The 18,886-nt window shown below is 35.6% G+C and overlaps 1 protein-coding gene across 1 annotated transcript; it reads left to right on the top strand.

The window, feature by feature from the left end:
• The first annotated feature begins 1,170 nt into the window (after positions 1-1,170).
• Positions 1,171-17,102, top strand: LOC138318338 (UDP-GalNAc:beta-1,3-N-acetylgalactosaminyltransferase 2-like). The gene is made up of 6 exons (XM_069260620.1): positions 1,171-1,319; positions 9,643-9,826; positions 10,255-10,383; positions 12,011-12,170; positions 15,270-15,326; positions 16,488-17,102. The coding sequence occupies exons 1-6, from the start codon at positions 1,295-1,297 to the stop codon at positions 16,617-16,619; spliced, it is 687 nt and encodes a 228-aa protein (XP_069116721.1). The 5' UTR covers positions 1,171-1,294; the 3' UTR covers positions 16,620-17,102.
• The last annotated feature ends 1,784 nt before the right edge of the window (positions 17,103-18,886 follow it).

Below are 18,886 nucleotides of genomic sequence, written 5' to 3'. Positions count from 1 at the left end.
AGTAGTGAATTTGAAATTAAACAAATGGTTGGATGGACCTTCTCATGTGTAGAGTGTGACATGTTCCTAAAATAGGAGGTTTTGTTATCCCTCCCTTTCTCCGAAACAGGGGATATTAATTTGGGTTTGTCTGTCTGTCTGTCTGTCTGTCTGTCTGTATGTAACACTTCGTTTCCGTGCAATAACTGTAACAAATGTAAACCAATTTTCTTCAAACATAGTGACAAGGTTAAATGCCTTAAGGGCTCGGCCAAGTTCGATCGCGACTGTCGATGGACCTTATTTAGCAGAGTTATGGCCCTTTGAATTACTAAAAACATTATTTTCTGCCATTTTCGTGCAATAAGTGTAACAAATGTTAACAAATTTTCTTCAAACTTAGTAACAAGATTAAATGCCTTAAGGACCCGGCCAAGTTTGATTGCCATTTTCAACGGACGTTATTTAGCGGAGTTATGGCCCTTTGCTTAAATAAAAAAAAAAGTCAGTTTCTGCCACTTCTGTACAATATCGATAATAAATATTAACCAATTTTCTTCAAACTTGTTAACAAGGTTGAATGCGTTAAGTACCTGACCAGGTTCGACCAACTCTTTCAGCGGATGTTATTTATCAGAGTTATGGCCCTTCAATTTACCACAAATGTCATTTTTCTGCAATTTCTGTGTAATAACTAACAAATGTTAAAACTAATATTGTTAAAACTTGGTAACAAAGTAAAATGCCTTAAGGGGTTAGCAAAGTTCGATCATGACTTTCAACGGACCTTATTTAGCGGAGTTATGGCCCTTTGCTGAAATAAAAAAAAAAGTCAGTTTCTGCCACTTCCATACAATAACTGTAATAAATATTAACCGATTTTCTTCAAACTTGATAACAAAGTTAAATGTCTTTAGGGCTCGGCCAAGTTCGATCGCCACTTGTGACGGACCTTGTTTATCAGAGTCATGGCCCTTTGGATTTAATAAAAAAAAAGTTGTTTTCTGCCATTTCCCTTTACCCCATAATACATGTTTTATCATAAAATATTTAATAAAACATCTTACTTCCGTTTATTTTTTCATGTTTCAACCAAGGTTAAACTTAACCTCAATAATGTTGAGTACATTTGCTTGTTATCTTTACTCAATAAATCAGGTAAGATATATAGGTCTTCTGGGCCTCTTGTACTGTTTACCTTTAAAATGTCTTGATCTTAGTATTGGAATAAAATTCACCTTTGCTTTTCCTTCAGAAGCTGTCTGATAAGAGTTTGGAATTATCGAGAGGACAAACACAGACACCATTACATCTCATGTCCATGATCCTGGCTATTGAAGGTGGGTGTTTTCTGTCAGGCTGATTTTAGTGCGAGTGTATTCACACTATTAAAATCCTTGTCGGGTGTAGAGTCTGTGTACATCCGCTATATATATGCACAGATTCCAACTGGGCACGCAATACCTGAAGTAAGTGTCTTATACTGTTTAATATATTTGGCCATGATTTAGTGACACCAAACTTTCAAAACAAATATTAAGATATACTTGTCAGCGATAATCTACTATAAATTAACAACAGTGACATTACATGGTGCTAAACACATTTGATTTGTGTAAACTTCAAGCGGCGTATCATACAAACTCTTGCATCGGTCATGATATTCCAAGCATCTGATCGACTTTGGAAACTTCCGGAATGATACAATGCAATTAAGGTTTATATAATCAATAAAAAAGTGACGAAACGGATAACTTTTAGTACTGTCCACATGTTTAATTTATTTCACATCATCCTAGGTCCTAGGTGTACTTTGCACTATCGCTTACTAAACCCTGTGACCATGCATAGACCGCATATGCTGAAGTTCTAATTAATATTTATAAAATTACACAGCTTTGCATAAGAGAAACAAAATATAAAACCACATTATAAAATATCAGTGAGTGTCTGAGCTCTAGATCTAATGTACCCCAGAAAGGCATGAAAAAGGTATTTAGTCACCACGTGCACAGAGACTGGATGGTATTTTAGCGGACGACTATTTTGAACAGCGAAACAAGTGTATGGTATCAATATCAATATGATAAAAAACACACTTTTAGGTAACAATGAACTAAGTAATTTCACATTTAAAGTTCTGATGAAGTAAAGGAAAGTATTTATTACAATGAACCAAGACCGTAAACCCATCTTGCAATAGTCCCAAGGATAATGAGCAAAAGTGCTACGTACACCTGTTGCAGAGGATGATTTTATACCGGAAATTAAGGTTTTAGCGAGCACTTAATGTCTAACAGACATGTTTCTAGTTTTTTGGGGTATTTTTTGTTTATTTACAATTTTTTTTTTTTTTTTTTAAACTGACCAGTTCATTTATTAAATATACAGTTTAGAACTGATACAGCAAAGTCAACTGGACCAAGCAAAATATTTGACTAATCTGAAGGTTTGACTCAACTGTTCTTTTAACAAACATCAAAATAATAACCAATCCTGCAGAGCATAATAAGAAAGCAACCTTTGACATTTAACCCTAGTAGTGCTGAACGGGTATATATCTAATCCATCGGTCGGGTGCTGAACGGGTATATATACCCGCCAGACAAAAATTGGGAAACCCCATATTTCTGTGATCAAAAACGAAAATGTGTGACTGAAATAATGAATAGCATTTGTGTTGATCATAAGTTTATAATCTCAAAGAAATATTTCCAAAATATTTTATTCTAACAAGCCATGGTTTAGTAGTTGTCGTAACGTAACCAACAGGAATACCCCACTTCAGTCAGAACGACGATATTTTTAGCTCAGCGGAAGCAGTTGAAATATCGTGGTTTGCGCATGAGTTGTGAAAGTAGATGACGTAATTTTAGCGCCATGCGGGAAAACAGGTGCTCTATTATTTCAAAGAAAATCCTATCTTTCGGGGAGTTTACAAATTAAAAATAAGGTATGTAGTGACATTCTGAATATATAGATATTCCTTGTGACATTTCTTACGTTTAAATGAATGATCTTACTGTCGTTGTTTTCAACGAAGTCGAAATTCTAATCAACCAGTCGTCGTCAAACAGTGCCATGCGCAGTCGATCACTTTGCCGGAGTTGATGACATAAATTCGATAATTTGATAGTTTCGGCAATATAGTGAAATATTAAATGACTGAAATATAATATTTATATGGTATTGTTATTTATCATTACAAGTGTTCTGTTTATTGTATAATAATTATGCTGAAACAAACGTAATCTTATCTCGACTTTCACTTTGACCAAATACCGGAAGTGATCGTCGCTGTTGTAAACAACATGGCTTTCAGCATCATAATCGATCAAGTACTGCGCGAATTTGAAGAAAGATAACAATGGTTTTGACAGTTTATATACTGATGATAAGGAGAACAAGCACGATGTTTTAGAGCCGTTTGCTTAAGAAACTTCGGTAGAAAATGGGAAATCACCGGCTGTGTTTACACTTGCCTTATATATCTAGTGAATGGATCGCTATCAATACTCGATTTCTTTGAAATTATTTACTTTCACAGAAGGAATTGTGAACACAATTGTTTCGAAAACAAATAGGTATGCTGACTAATACATCAAGGAACATCTAGAACTTATACAATATTCGTGACATGGACTTCAGTCTTTCATAGCAGTGACTATCAAAATGGGTGAATTCAAAATGGGCTTTGTAAATCAGATCAACATGCAAGACTGCAGGTCTACAGACAGTGTTTTGAGCACTCTATTTTTTTTTTTACATCTGTAATGACCTGTGATAAATTTTTGTATATTTTGAGTTTTATTTTACATATGTCATAAAAGTGTTAGTCATGGTCTCCATGGTGAGGACAGTTAAGTTGTTTACACATCTCTTCAAAAACTTTAGATTTCAAGATGTTTACAATCTTTAGTCAGTATGTAGCATTTAAAAAGGGGATGATTGCTCGGAGAGTAAAACTGAAATTTTCAGTGTACAATCCAGACAGTCACCCATCAAGTACAGAATTGAATTGTACATAAATTTTACTTTGTGAACACAAATAAAGTTGTAAACTGGAGAGCTATCAGTGGTCATTATAGAGTGACGTGTATGACCTTGTAATCTGCATCACCGAACCCTATCTATCTTCTGAAACGGTACAACATCTACGTGGACTTCAGCAGTCCAGATCTATTTTATATATGGTAAATAATTACTAAATATTATTCTGTATCTTTACACATTGAACTATGTAGCATTTACACCGGCAGTCACATATATTGTAATATTGTTTGAAGACACAAAAGTGATCTATATTATTATAATTTTTACATGTAATTTCGAAATTTAAGTATGGCAGAACTGGGTTTTTTTTATATGCATAATAAAAGGTGAGAAAGCACAATCTCCTGAAGGCTCACAGCAAGGCATTTTGGTGACTACCTGCCATTAACGGGAGAGAAAGTTAAAGCTAGTGCAGGTAGTGTGAAGTCTTTTGTCCAGTAGAGTGTGATTTTTTCAAGTTACAACATCCTTTTAGGCTTACAAAAATCCTGCGGAAGAATGATATGTTTCAATTTTCCAATCATTAGTATTAGCTAGGTTGCATTATGTTTTTAAACTTGCTTTGAGTTGTACCATACAATTGCAGAATAAGTGCATGCATACTTGTGAGCATCAGAGGTGACAGCAGGAAGAAAAAATCTTCGTCACAATAAACAATGTTCGAGAAACCATTTCCACATCTATATAAAAGGAGTATCAGGGAATCAGCTGTGTATTTTAACAGATTGTAAGTCTGTTTTATATGCTTCCTGTATCCATATCATTGTAAGAAACTAAATTAGAGATTTATCTGTGTATTTTACCAGATGCTATTCAGTTCAGTCTATTTCATAGGCTCCATGCATGTAACTGAATTGTCAAGAAGGACACCAAGGTTGGGATTTACGTTTGTATTTTGCTATTTTGCAATTCTAGTTTAGGCTACCTGTACCCATATCAACAGTAAGGCCATAACGTGTGTCATATATGGTCATACTCCGTTGTGTTTTTACTGTTTTACCATGTTGTACTTTTATCTTCAACGAGGACACACAACATTGTGGAATCATCAGAGTATTTTACCCGATTGAGAATTCCATTTAAGGATATACAACTAATATCACCGAAAGGAACTTATATTCAGGAATTACCTGTGTAATTTACAAGGTGGTTAATTAGTCTATTCTAGGCTACCTGTAACCAATTACAACACTATATATCACTATGGTACAGAAATTGCCTGTGTACTACACCAGGTTGTTTTTCTATTCCAGGCTGCTGTATTTGTATCATTGCTATAAGGCTGTCAGAGGTCGATCATTACATAGGACTCCTATTTATTTTTCATTTATTCTGGAAGAGAAATAACCAGTAATATAACTCATGTGTATGCTCCAGTTTTATTTCTCATCTGGAGCCAAAGACTTTAAACTGGAGACAGGAAAACTCTAATCTCTATGTACAATAAAACCACCAACAACATATTGCAACCGCCCCCCCCCCCCCCTCCTCCTCCCCACACACACACACACACTTCCCCTCTGGTTTCACTGAACAAGTTAAATCATAACTAATAATTGTTTCACCTTATATATTTAAAATATATAATTACTATTTGTTTCCTAAATCACCCATTTTCATATTTTGTCAAATATTTGTTTTCAAAAAGAATAATCACCAGTCTAATGTAAATTTGATACGAGACAAAGCTGTCCACAGATTGTCTCCCTTGAATAACAAAATTTTTAAGTTTTTTCATTATTTCTTTTTCAATAATCAGTTGTGATTGATTTCATTGACAAAATAAAAGAAGAAGGTCATGTACTGATGTGTACAAATAATATTTAAAAGCAAAGAACAATTAAATTTTTAGCCCACCATCATCAGATGGTGGGCTATTCAAATCGCTTTTTGTCCGTGGTCCGTCCGTCCTTCCGTCCGTCCTTCCGTCCGTCCGTCCGTTAACAATTCTTGTTATCGCTATTTCTCAGAAAGTACTGAAGGGATCTGTCTCGTATTTCATATGTAGGTTCCCCTAGGGCCCTAGTTGTGCATATTGAATTTTGGGACCAATCGGTCAACAAGATGGCCGCAAGGCAGCCATCTTGGATTTTGATACTTAAAGTTTGTTATCGCTATTTCTCATAAAGTACTGAAGGGATCTGTCTCAAATTTCATATGTAGGTTCCCCTAGGGCCCTAGTTGTGCATATTGCATTTTGGGACCAATCGGTCAACAAGATGGCCGCCAGGCAGCCATCTTGGATTTTGATAGTTAAAGTTTGTTATCGCTATTTCTCAGAAAGTACTGACGGGATCTGTCTCAAATTTCATATATAGGTTCCCCTAGGGTCCTAGTTGTGCATGTTGTGTTTTGGGACCGATCGGTCAACAAGATGGCCGCCAGGCAGCCATCTTGGATTTGATAGTTAAAATTTGTTGTCGCTATTTCTCAGAAAGTACTGAAGGGATCTGTCTCAAATTTTATATATAGGTTCCCCTAGGGTCCTAGTTGTGCATGTTGCGTTTTGGGACCGATCGGTCAACAAGATGGCCGCCAGGCAGCCATCTTGGATTTTGATAGTTAAAGATTGTTATCGCTATATCTCACAAAGTACTGAAGGGATCTTTCTCAAATTTCATATGTAGGTGCCCCTAGGGCTCTAGTTGTACATAATGCGTTTTTGGATCGATCGGTCAACAAAATGGCCGCCAGGCTGCCATCTTGGATTTTGATAGTTAAGATTGTTATCGCTATTTCTCAGAAAGTATTGAATGAATCTGTCTCAAATTTCATATATAGGTTCCCCTAGGGCCCTAGTTGTGCATATTTCGATTTGGGACCGATCAATCATCAAGATGGCCGCCAAGGAGCCATCTTGGATTTTGATAGTTGAAGTTTGTTACTGCTGTTTCTCAGGAAGTACTGAAGCGATCTGTGACCTGTCTCAAATTTTATATATAGTATGTTTGCAAAAGTTTGAAAAGCAGAGAAAAGATCCCTCTTTCCATTGTCAGACATAGATCATTCTTTGGTGGGCGCCAAGATCCCTCTGGGATCTCTTGTTTTTTTCTAAAGCTTTGTTGTTTTCTTACCTGAATTTTGCCACATTTTTTCAGACAGGAATAAAAAGAGCTACATTTTACATAAAATCGACCTTTAAATGACCATTGAATGTATCCAACATATTATTTGGATGCTTCTTGGTATTTAATAAATAACAATTAAATGTTTGTGTAATTAAAAATATTCGTTAATTTAGACTTTTGAATTTTGATCTATTATAAGGGCCAAAATCTTTGTTTGTCTAATTAACACCATGAAAATAATTGGGTGATTTTTGGCAATAATATGGCGACACTGCCTGGAGGGAATGTGATAAAAGGGTGGCAGTATTATCTGATGTTGATGATTCGAGGGAGCATTGTACTGATATACCATTAATGACTATTTTTATTAATAAAATTAAATGTTATGTGTAACGATAGCAGACACTATCACAGATATCAGAACAAGAAGCGTTGTTGATAATCAAGATATTGCAAATGACATGACCTGCCAATGTACTTTATCAAATAACGATTAAATGATGTAATGAATACACATCGGCTGCATTGATTTGGTTTACTGTACCCATGGTGAAGGTCGCACTTGAATCACTGAATCGCTTCATGTTTCCTGAAGCATGTTCCGCAGAGATTTTAAAATCTCAGTTTGTATTGAACAGTCCATTGATTGAAAGTAGAATTATTGGTAAATGTAAGATATTCAATTTATAACCTGCATATATATAAAGAAATTTATGTTTTTTGACAACCGAGTGCATTGAAATACCTTATAAAATATATAGATCAATCCCTACAGCAGATTTTATAGTTTATAATTATTGCATCATTCTATTCTTAATTGTAGAGAATCTTAATTACCACGTAATGAATAGCACACTTTGTAGTACACCTGTATGCACAACAATGAGGCTCGAGCGAATGCCACTGATTACAATATTAATATACTTCAGTGTGATATGAGACCTTTTATTAGGCTTGCACTTTTGGTCTATAGATGTCCATGTAAGTACTGATCATCAAAATCAGGCCCTAGTACTGTAATTCATTTCCAATGTGTGATCTAGCTGTGAGAACAACTCATCAAACTGCTGGAACAAACAGTCACATATGGAAAAAAATTTCAAATTCAGATAATAAAAAACGTATAAAATGCAGTCATACTGGGGAAAAAAATTATGGAACAAATTACTTTGGCATTTTTAGCTCACCTGGCCCGAAGGGCCGGTGAGATTATGTCATCCCGCGGCATCCGTCGTCCGTCCGTCCGTCCGTCCGTCTGTCCGTCAACATTTCCTTTAAATCGCTACTAGTCATAGAGTTCTGCATGGACTGTAACCAAATTTGGCCAGAAACATCCTTGGGGGGAGGGAATCAGAACTTGTATAAATTTTGGCTCTGACCCCTCGGGGGCAGGAGGGGCGGGGCCCAATAGGAAAAATAGAGGTAAATCCTATAAATCGCTACTTGTCCTAGAGTTCTGCATGGATTGTAACCAAATTTGGCCAGAAACATCTTTAGGGGAAGGGGAACAGAACTTGTATAAATTTTGGCTCTGACCCCCCGGGGGCAGGAGGGTCAGGGCCCAATAGTGGAAATAGAGGTAAATCCTATAAATTGCTACTTGTCCTAGAGTTCTGCATGGGTTTTAACCAAATTTGGCCAGAAACATCCTTGGGGGAAGGGGAACAGAACTTGTATAAATCTTGGCTCTGATCCCCCAGGGGCAAGAGGGGCGGGGCCCAGTAGGGGAAATAGAGGTAAATCCTATAAATCGCTACTTGTCCTAGAGTTCTGCATGGATTGTAACCAAATTTGGCCAGAAACATCTTTCAGGGAAGGGGAACAGAACTTGTATAAATTTTGGCTCAGACCCTCCAGGGGCAGGAGGGTCGGGGCCCTATATGGGAAATAGTAGTAAATCCTATAAATCGCTACTAGTCATATAGTTCTGCTTGGATTTTAACCAAATTTGGCCCAGAAACATCCTTGGGGTTAACAGAATTCGTATGATTTTGGGCTCTGACCCCTTTGAGCAGAAAGAGTGGGGTCCAATAGGGGAATTAGAGGTAAATATTCAAATTCCTTCAGAAAAGAAACAATGCACCTGTATTCAGAACATTACTATAAGCATTACAAACCAGGTGAGCGATACAGGCCCTCTGGGCCTCTTGTTTGATATGATAGACTAATTCATTAGTGATTGCATGCTGCCCTTAATATGAATGATTTACATACGATGTTCTCTTGAATCATGTCTAAAAAAAAATTTATGTACCAGGTATATATATCTTTTTGGTATTCATTATGGATTTATATTGCTCTGCCCTTTCCATTTATTTGAATATTCCATCTTTGCATATTTCAGAGTTATCTGCCCTTGCAGTTAAGGTATCATAAATGATGTCATTCACATCTGTGAGCAAAAATTGCGATGTTTTCTTTAAAATATATGATAAAGCACTCACAAATCCATGATCATGATACTATACATAGGGGCAAATAACTCTGTTGTGCAAATACCCCCAGTATGAAATATTGAAATGCCAAGGCTTGTTGTTGACAGAAATAGATACATTAAAAGATCATCTCGCATCAAGACAAAAACTGAACAGATTCTGGAAAAAGAAGAGAGCGACAATAACTTCTAAACTTCGGCAAGAGGCTGAGAAATATGGAGACATATTGTTTGTGAATGTCACTGATGTTTACCGGAATCTGCCAGCCAAGCTTTTACAGTTTCATAAATGGTAGGTGTTATAGGTTTATTACTGAGGAGTGTACTTATCATACACATGTAAAATTTACAATTAAGGAATGATTAGATTGAATGTCCCCCAAGATATATGAAATTTCACTAGATTAAGCTAAGTTAACCTACATGTAGAACCTTATTGTTCCTACTGCATTTTCAGTATCAATTGAAAAATCGACAGGCGACGATCTTTGATTTTGACAATTAAAGTTTGTTAATTATCACTATTTCGAAGAAAGCATTGTGAATTTTGCTGGTGATCTTATCATCTTTTGTATGAAGTCTTCATTGCTGAACAGTTATCTACTCTGGCTGTGCTGAAAAATACTTGTATGGTGCATCAATATACATACAATGCCATTGTAAAAATATCATGTAATTGTTTTTTGTTGTTTATACCTGTGTTTGATGTGTTAATTGCAGGCTGTACAATCATGTCAACGCCAGCCATGTTTTAAAGACAGACGATGACTGTTTTGTCAATATTGAGAGTGTGATGTCAGCTCTAGGTCAGATGGATAGGAAGAATGGTGGACACATCTGGTGGGGCAGGTACACCTGCTACTCAACTCTAGCTCGTACATAGAAATCATGTATTGTCTATCTGTATACTCCTGTCAGTCTCATTCACATTCGTTTCAATTAGAGTTGTTTTCTCTTGTCATAATAACTGTATCAAGAGCGGTATTTTGACATACAACATCACATTGATCATCCATATTTATTTAAGGTAGCTCCATACTTTTGGAAAAACCCATGTCATTTTTTTCTAACAGGTCTTATTTTCTTGCATTTTTCATGTAGATTTCAAATCTGTAAAGATAAATGGGTGTTCTCGACCTACTTTTTGAGATATTTGAGCTTGAAATATACCATCCATGCAAATTTGCTGACCGAAAATAGAAAAATTCATAAAATTATGTTTTCTGTAATATTAGGGTGAATGTAGTCTCGATCCTGTTGATTTTTTGTCCTAAATTTCTTACGATAGAACAATATACAAAACTATTTTATTTTTACAAATGATAACTAATTTTTGTTATTTCCCAGGACCGTTTCTATATGTAATTACCATGTTTTGCCATATTTTCGCCCGTAAAAAATCAATGAATAGGCCAAAAAGGAAATGAAAACCCATGTCAATTTCACAATATTTGTATATGATATGCCCAAGGTAATATGTTTTTCAAATATCATATAAAAACACGGGGTCCTCGATCAAAATTTCACAATTTTGTAAGCTTGAAGTTTGTAACTCGCAACCCTACCCCCATTTCATCCAGTGCTAAGATGGGTTATATTTGACTATTTTTTGAAAATCATGCCGCAAAAAAACATTCCACATCAGTTCATACGTTTTTGTGATATTATATCTGGTTTATGTCTGTTTGTTTTTATGATTTTCTCCAAATTGTGTGTTTAAAGGAAATCCGTATGCGATTTTTTTAGAATTCCGGAATTTCGGTCCGGCCGGGTCCCGTCTTATGATTTATAACGACGAACGGCACTTCCGGTGTTTAAAAATCCATTCCCATTTACGACAGGGACCGCAAAAACCTCAGAAATAGCATATAATTTTCACTTCACTGCTTTTATTTGATTTATTTAATGATTTTAAACATTCAATATTATATGTAGACAATTTTCACCTATTGAAAAAATATCCAAGTGTGATGTCGTGGCGTATCGGAAACCATTCTGGAATTCAAAACAACCTCCGCAACTTCCGGTATAGCGTCAAATGAATTGGCGCGATTTTCAAAAGTATGGACCTACCTTAAAGTTGATAGATATTGTAAGCCTGTGTACTGAAATATCAGAGGTACATTACATAGTGTATAAATCAGTGACAGTAACTAATACATTATGGAGATTGAAATTTTATTTGAATTAAATAGGTTAATTATACTTAATCTATCCAAGTTTTTGTTTTTTTCTCACACATACAAACAATTTTCACAAACATATGGCACTTTGTTCCACAGTGAAACACTAAATAGTCCAAAAATATTGAAAAGCATAAATATATACATTTACCAAATTTTGTAGTTGTAGACAAAGATTTGTAACAATTATGCATCCATATTTCACAGCTGGGAATTTTGATTGAATGCTGTATTAAAACATGTACTAAACTTCAATACATAAATGTACTTTGTTTGTATATTTGTGGTTACAGTTTCCGTGACCAATGGTTAGTAGAACAATGGGGGAAGTGGTCAGAACTAACCTACACCGCAGATGTGTATCCAAGGTTTGCTTGTGGAGTGGGGAATGTTGTGTCCAGGGACGTACATATCTGGCTAGGTCAGAACAGCAATCAGCTCCAAACATACCAGGTAATCATACACATTGTAATAGGTACAAACATACCAGGTAACCATACACATTGTGATAGGTACAAACATACCAGGTAACCATATACATTGAAATAGGTACAAACATACCAGGTTACCATACACATTGTAATAGGTACAAACATACCAGGTAATCTTACACATTGATTTAGGTACAAACATACCGGGTAATGATACACAATGTAACAGGTACAAACATGCCAGGAAATCTTACACATTGTTTTAGGTACAAACATACCAGGTAACCATATACATTGTAATAGGTACAAACATACCAGGTAACCATATACATTGTGATAGGTACAAACATACCAGGTAACCATATACATTGTAATAGGTACAAACATACCAGGTAATCATACACATTGTAAAAGGTACAAACATAACAGGTAATCAGACACATTGAAATAGGTACAAACATACCAGTAATCAGACAACATGACATTGTAATAGGTACAAACATACCAGGTAATCATACACATTGTAATAGGTACAAACATACCAGGTAACCATACACATTGTGATAGGTACAAACATACCAGGTAACCATACACATTGTAATAGGTACAAACATACCAGGTAATCATACACATTGTGATAGGTACAAACATACCAGGTAACCATATACATTGTAATAGGTACAAACATACCAGATGATCATACACATTGTAATAGGTACAAACATACCAGGTAATCATACACATTGTGATAGGTACAAACATACCAGGTAACCATATACATTGTAATAGGTACAAACATACCAGGTAATCATACACATTGTAATAGGTACAAACATACCAGGTAACCATACACATTGTAATAGGTACAAACATACCAGGTAATCAACACATTGTAATAGGTACAAACATACCAGGTAACCAACACATTGTAATAGGTACAAACATACCAGGTAATCAGACACATTGTAATAGGTACAAAAACATACCAGGTAACCATACATACACATTGTAATAGGTACAAACATACCAGGTAACCATACACATTGTAATAGGTACAAACATACCAGAACATACAGGTAATCGGTAATCACAATGTAATAGGTACAAACATTACCAGGTAACCATATACATTGTAATAGGAACAAACATACCAGGTTACCATACACATTGTAATAGGTACAAACATACCAGGTAATCATACACATTGTGATAGGTACAAACATACCAGGTAACCATATACATTGTAATAGTTACAAACATACCAGGTAATCAGACACCTTGTAATAGGTACAAACATACCAGATAATCATACACATTGTGATAGGAACAAACATACCAGGTAACCATACACATTGTAATAGGTACAAACATACCAGGTAACCATATACATTGTAATAGGTACAAACATACCAGGTAACCATACACATTGTAAAAGGTACAAACATAACAGGTAATCAGACACATTGAAATAGGTACAAACATACCAGGTAATCAGACACATTGTAATAGGTACAAACATACCAGGTAATCAGACACATTGTAATAGGTACAAACATACCAGGTAATCATACACATTGTAATAGGTACAAACATACCAGGTAACCATACACATTGTAATAGGTACAAACATACCAGGTAACCATATACATTGTAATAGGTACAAACATACCAGATAATCATACACATTGTAATAGGTACAAACATACCAGGTAACCATACACATTGTAATAGGAACAAACATACCAGGTAACCATACACATTGTAATAGGTACAAACATACCAGGTAACCATACACATTGTAATAGGTACAAACATACCAGGTAATCAGACACATTGTAATAGGTACAAACATACCAGGTAACCATACACATTGTAATAGGTACAAACATACCAGGTAACCATACATACCAGGTAACCATACACATTGTAATAGGTACAAACATACCAGGTAATCAGACACATTGTAATAGGAACAAACATACCAGGTAACCATACACATTGTAATAGGTACAAACATACCAGGTAACCATACACATTGTAATAGGTACAAACATACCAGGTAATCAGACACAATGTAATAGGTACAAACATACCAGGTAACCATATACATTGTAATAGGAACAAACATACCAGGTTACCATACACATTGTAATAGGTACAAACATACCAGGTAATCATACACATTGTGATAGGTACAAACATACCAGGTAACCATATACATTGTAATAGTTACAAACATACCAGGTAATCAGACACCTTGTAATAGGTACAAACATACCATATAATCATACACATTGTGATAGGAACAAACATACCAGGTAACCATACACATTGTAATAGGTACAAACATACCAGGTAACCATATACATTGTAATAGGTACAAACATACCAGGTAACCATACACATTGTGATAGGTACAAACATACCAGGTAACCATATACATTGTAATAGGTACAAACATACCAGGTAACCCATACACATTGTGATAGGTACAAACATACCATACAGGTAACCATACACATTGTAATAGGTACAACAATCAAACATACCAGGTAATCAGACACATTGTAATAGGTACAACTTTATCTACTCTAACTTTTTGTCAGAATGATAATTAGTAACTTTGGAAACTTTATGTAATTAACTCTAAATGGTTGTCATTGATTTGAAGCAATATTGCTTTTTAGTTGCTTCCTTAAGGAAGACACCTGGAAAGGAATGCAGAGTTTAAATTTTCAACCTGTAAATATTAATCCTATTTGATATCAAATCAAACCTGTCCATAAGGGCCATACATGGGACAAACTTAACTTGACCTGATATAGCCAAGCAGTCTTTATGTACAAGTTAAGCTGTGTTAAAATTGGTCATTTAGTACCAAAGTGTTATTGGGCAGGTGGTCTTTATACAAAGGTTGTTGCTAAGTTAGGTGTTACTTTACATTGCAAACGCTATTGTCATAAAGTTATGTAGCTCAAGATACGCCCTGACAACAGACATACTGTAGACATTAATCTGGTGTCAGGGCCTGAGTATCTTTGGCTGATTGAAAATGACTGCCCACTGGATTTCAAGTGTAAGAGAAGTAACTCTAGATCTGATATGGACTCTATCTTTGTAGGGAGAAGATGTGTCTATGGGAATTTGGATGTCAGCTTTCAACCTTAATTATATAAAGGTAAAGTATACAAACATTTATAAAAAAAAATCTGGCTCAGACCAGTAAAACCGACCCCATTGGTTCCCTGCTAAAAGGAATTAAGACAATCAATTTCAAGATATTTTGTTGAATGTACAATGCAGCCTGTCATAACCTCAAATAGCTGGATACACTTTTCAGTGGCTAAAGCACTAACTACCACAGGGACCTGGCACGATTTTTTTTAAACTAACAGTATACATATATATATATTATAGTATCATGGTATGAACTAGGCGGTCGAGAAAAACGGACCTATTTTTTTTAAAACCATGATTATTTTAATAAATGGGTCCCATACAACATTGACGGATATCTTACCTTGAAGAAAAATAATTTATCTTTCCATTGAGTGCTTGATGAACAAAATTGGCCAAGTATTGACGAAGTTTGGCTTGATGAATCGGGAAATTTACGAAAAATATGCTAGGTAGACATTTCCCTGTCCAGTCGAAATGTTGTCTCGGCCCTAATGGGCACCTTAAGAACCAAGCCAAAATCACAAAATATACGCTTGTGATGGTAAACAGTACCCATAACTGTGTTCATCCACAATCTCCTTTAGAGGTGTCATGATCCGTACTTTGTAGAAACTCCATTTAAACATCGTGTAGCTCACTTACTTTAACCATCACCACCATGTTCATTTGTTCTTCGGAACGCTTCTCTAGTTTACCCATAAGCATAACATTTCATAATTTGCATAATGTAGTCACGATATGTAAAGTCGAGAAGCGTTCAAGCCATAACTTCGTCAATACTTGGCCAATTTTGTTTATCAAACACTCAATGGAAAGATAAATTATTTCTCTTTACGGTAAGATATCCGTCAATGTTGTATAGAACCCATTTATTAAAATAATCACCGTTTTGAAAAAATAGGTCCGTTTTTCCCGACCGCCAGTTCATACCCTTGATACTAATATATATATATGTATACTAATGGTTAAAAATTTTCGTGCCAGGTCCCTGTGCTAACTACTATGAGAAATGTAGTCTAAAATGACAATGTTAAGATTGAACTTGGAACTCTGGAAATAATTTAGCTTTCAATTATCAACATATTAAAATAGTTCTAATAACTCAAAGGAGATTCACTTACTTTGGTAGTCATTTGTGCTGATATATTCATCATTTCAGGATGATCGTTGGAAATGTGATAAGAACTGCTCTCCCGACTCTTTGGCCATACCTGAACTTTCCCCACAGGAAGTAAGGACCATGTGGTCCCATAAGGAGACTTGTAGCGACCCTTGTGGATGTGGAGGGTAGATAACTCTTGACAATTACTATAATGACGGCTGTATGATCTCCACCTAGAATGAGCCAAGCCAAGGACCATGTGACACTGATGTTGAGATTTGGTCAGTTAATCGTAAATAATTGACCATGGAGTATGGTTGATGTCAAAGTCACATTAATGGTCGGATTGTGTCTACACTAGATGGAATAAGTCCTCACAAGGGCTTCACATGGCAGATTTTCTTCTGAAGGTTGTGAATATCGAGTAGTCTGTGTAAAGCGTGGACCAGCTTTACAATCCTTTTGGAATAATGGTTTAGAGATTTTGCAGCAATATCTGGAATTTGGAGACCAAATGGATCTACATATTGATGTGTTATGGAACGGATTAAATTGCTTTGATCCCATCGAAGATGTAACTATCACAGGGATGAAAATAAGTTCTCAGTTACCAAGCACAAAATTCATATAAGTATTAATGAAGATAATAAATTATATGAGCATAGCAAAATATATATATATGTTGTTTTATCTTTGTCAGATACTAAAATTTGGACTTTACTATGAGACAAGGCTGGATGGATATACCAAACATTAGGGTATGTCTCCCAAAACTCCGTCCTCGGTCCCAGGTGTTCGTTGCACTATCACTTACTAGCCCCTGGGACCATGGGCCGCATTTGTTGTTGTTCTAATAAATATTCATGAAACTGCCCACCAATGAACAAGAGTGTTCAAGTTATCGGCACACTTGTGTATGTGAAACAACAAACAAAAACAAAATTAAAAATTATATGATTTCGGTCTGCACACAATCATGCAAGTCTTTTTTTTATTACAAAATATCAAGAACAAACATATTTTGTATATCATCTCCATCCTTGAAACATATGAACTAAGTGTACCAAATTATACCCGAAATATGTTTATAGACATGAAATCTGATTGCATTCAATTGGTTCAAAGCGGAGCCAATCAAATGACCAGGCTATGGGTAATGAATTATTCAGGATACCACAGCATATGTGGCCTTTGGTCTCAGGGATTAGTAAGCGATAGTGGATACCCCAACTCACACAAATATATAAAATCAAACCTATGTAAGACCACCTAAAAAAACAAGAAAAATGCTGACACACAAAGCAAATTGTGTAGAAATTGAGAAAGTGATTAATCAGGAGGTTTTTACAGAGGTGATTGCTAAGGTAGGTTTGAATGTACAAGTGATATCCAATGAAGGTGTCCTCTATATTTCAGAGAATTATCCTCTCAAATTATCATTAGTATCTTCTAAGTAATGGTATGCTTCTGATGGTCTAATTGCACATCGTGACATCCTCCACTCTCCCAAGGCTGCCATCACATTACCTATCTTCAGTCAATGCTAAGTCAATAGGTGTAAAAGTACTATGTATTTGTAGTTAGATTTTCTGTCTTTGTATATTTAAGAGTTATTTCCCTTTTGGGGAAGTTTTGATAGTACAAGACATCATTATTTTGTAAGCGAAACTTGCATAATTTTCTGTGAAAAGTGAGACATATTACGCTTAGAAATTTGACTTCACATTCAATAGTAAAATTTAATGGAAGATAACTTTCTAATATGCTAAGACAGAATAATGCAAATTTTACAATAAATTCTTGAAAGAAATCACAGCCACAATCTTTAAAACTGACAAGAGGCCCATGGGCCTTAATAGTCATCTGACTATTGGCACAATCGACATAGTCATTTAAAGATTTTAGCCATTTTGACCCCTGTGGTCTTGAATGAAGATCAAGGTCATTTTTTTACAAACAAATATGGTAGCCCTTCATCCCAGCATGTCACAGGCCCAATATCAGGTCTCTATGCCTCTTAGTTATTCACAAAAAGTTATTTTGAAGATTTTAGCCTATTTGACCCATGTGACCTTGAATGAAGGTCAAGGTCATTTATTTGAACAAACTTGGTAGCCCTTCATCCCATCATGCTGCAGGCCTAATACTGTATGATTATCCTGAGCCTTTTGGTTCTTGAGAAGAAGTCATTTAAAGATTTAAGCCTATTTGACCCCTGTGACCTTCAAAGAAGGTATAGGGCATTCATTTGAATAAACTTGGTAGCCCTTCATCCCAGCATGTCAGGGGCCAAATATCAATGGCCTCTTAGTTATTCACAAGATGTTGTATAAAGAATTTTAGCCTATTTTACCCCTGTGACCTTGAATGAAGGTCAAGGTAATTCATTTGAACAAATTTGGTAGCCCTTCATCCCAGCATGTTGCAGGTCCAATATGAGAACCCAGAGCCTTTCT

This window comes from Argopecten irradians, chromosome 3 (genome assembly GCF_041381155.1).
Source record: "Argopecten irradians isolate NY chromosome 3, Ai_NY, whole genome shotgun sequence".
In the NCBI taxonomy this organism is placed as follows: Eukaryota; Metazoa; Mollusca; class Bivalvia; order Pectinida; family Pectinidae; genus Argopecten; species Argopecten irradians.
The sequence above is the reverse complement of the archived record's forward strand: the minus strand, read 5'-3'. Positions and strand labels throughout refer to the sequence as shown.

Bases quoted from the DNA above. Each gene is read 5' to 3' on its own strand.
- LOC138318338 (XM_069260620.1), top strand. From the start codon at position 1,295: ATGTCCATGATCCTGGCTATTGAAG. The intron at 1,320-9,642 runs GTGGGTGTTTTC...TGTTGTTGACAG, and splicing joins CATGATCCTGGCTATTGAAG to AAATAGATACATTAAAAGAT. The intron at 12,171-15,269 runs GTAATCATACAC...CTATCTTTGTAG, and splicing joins ATCAGCTCCAAACATACCAG to GGAGAAGATGTGTCTATGGG.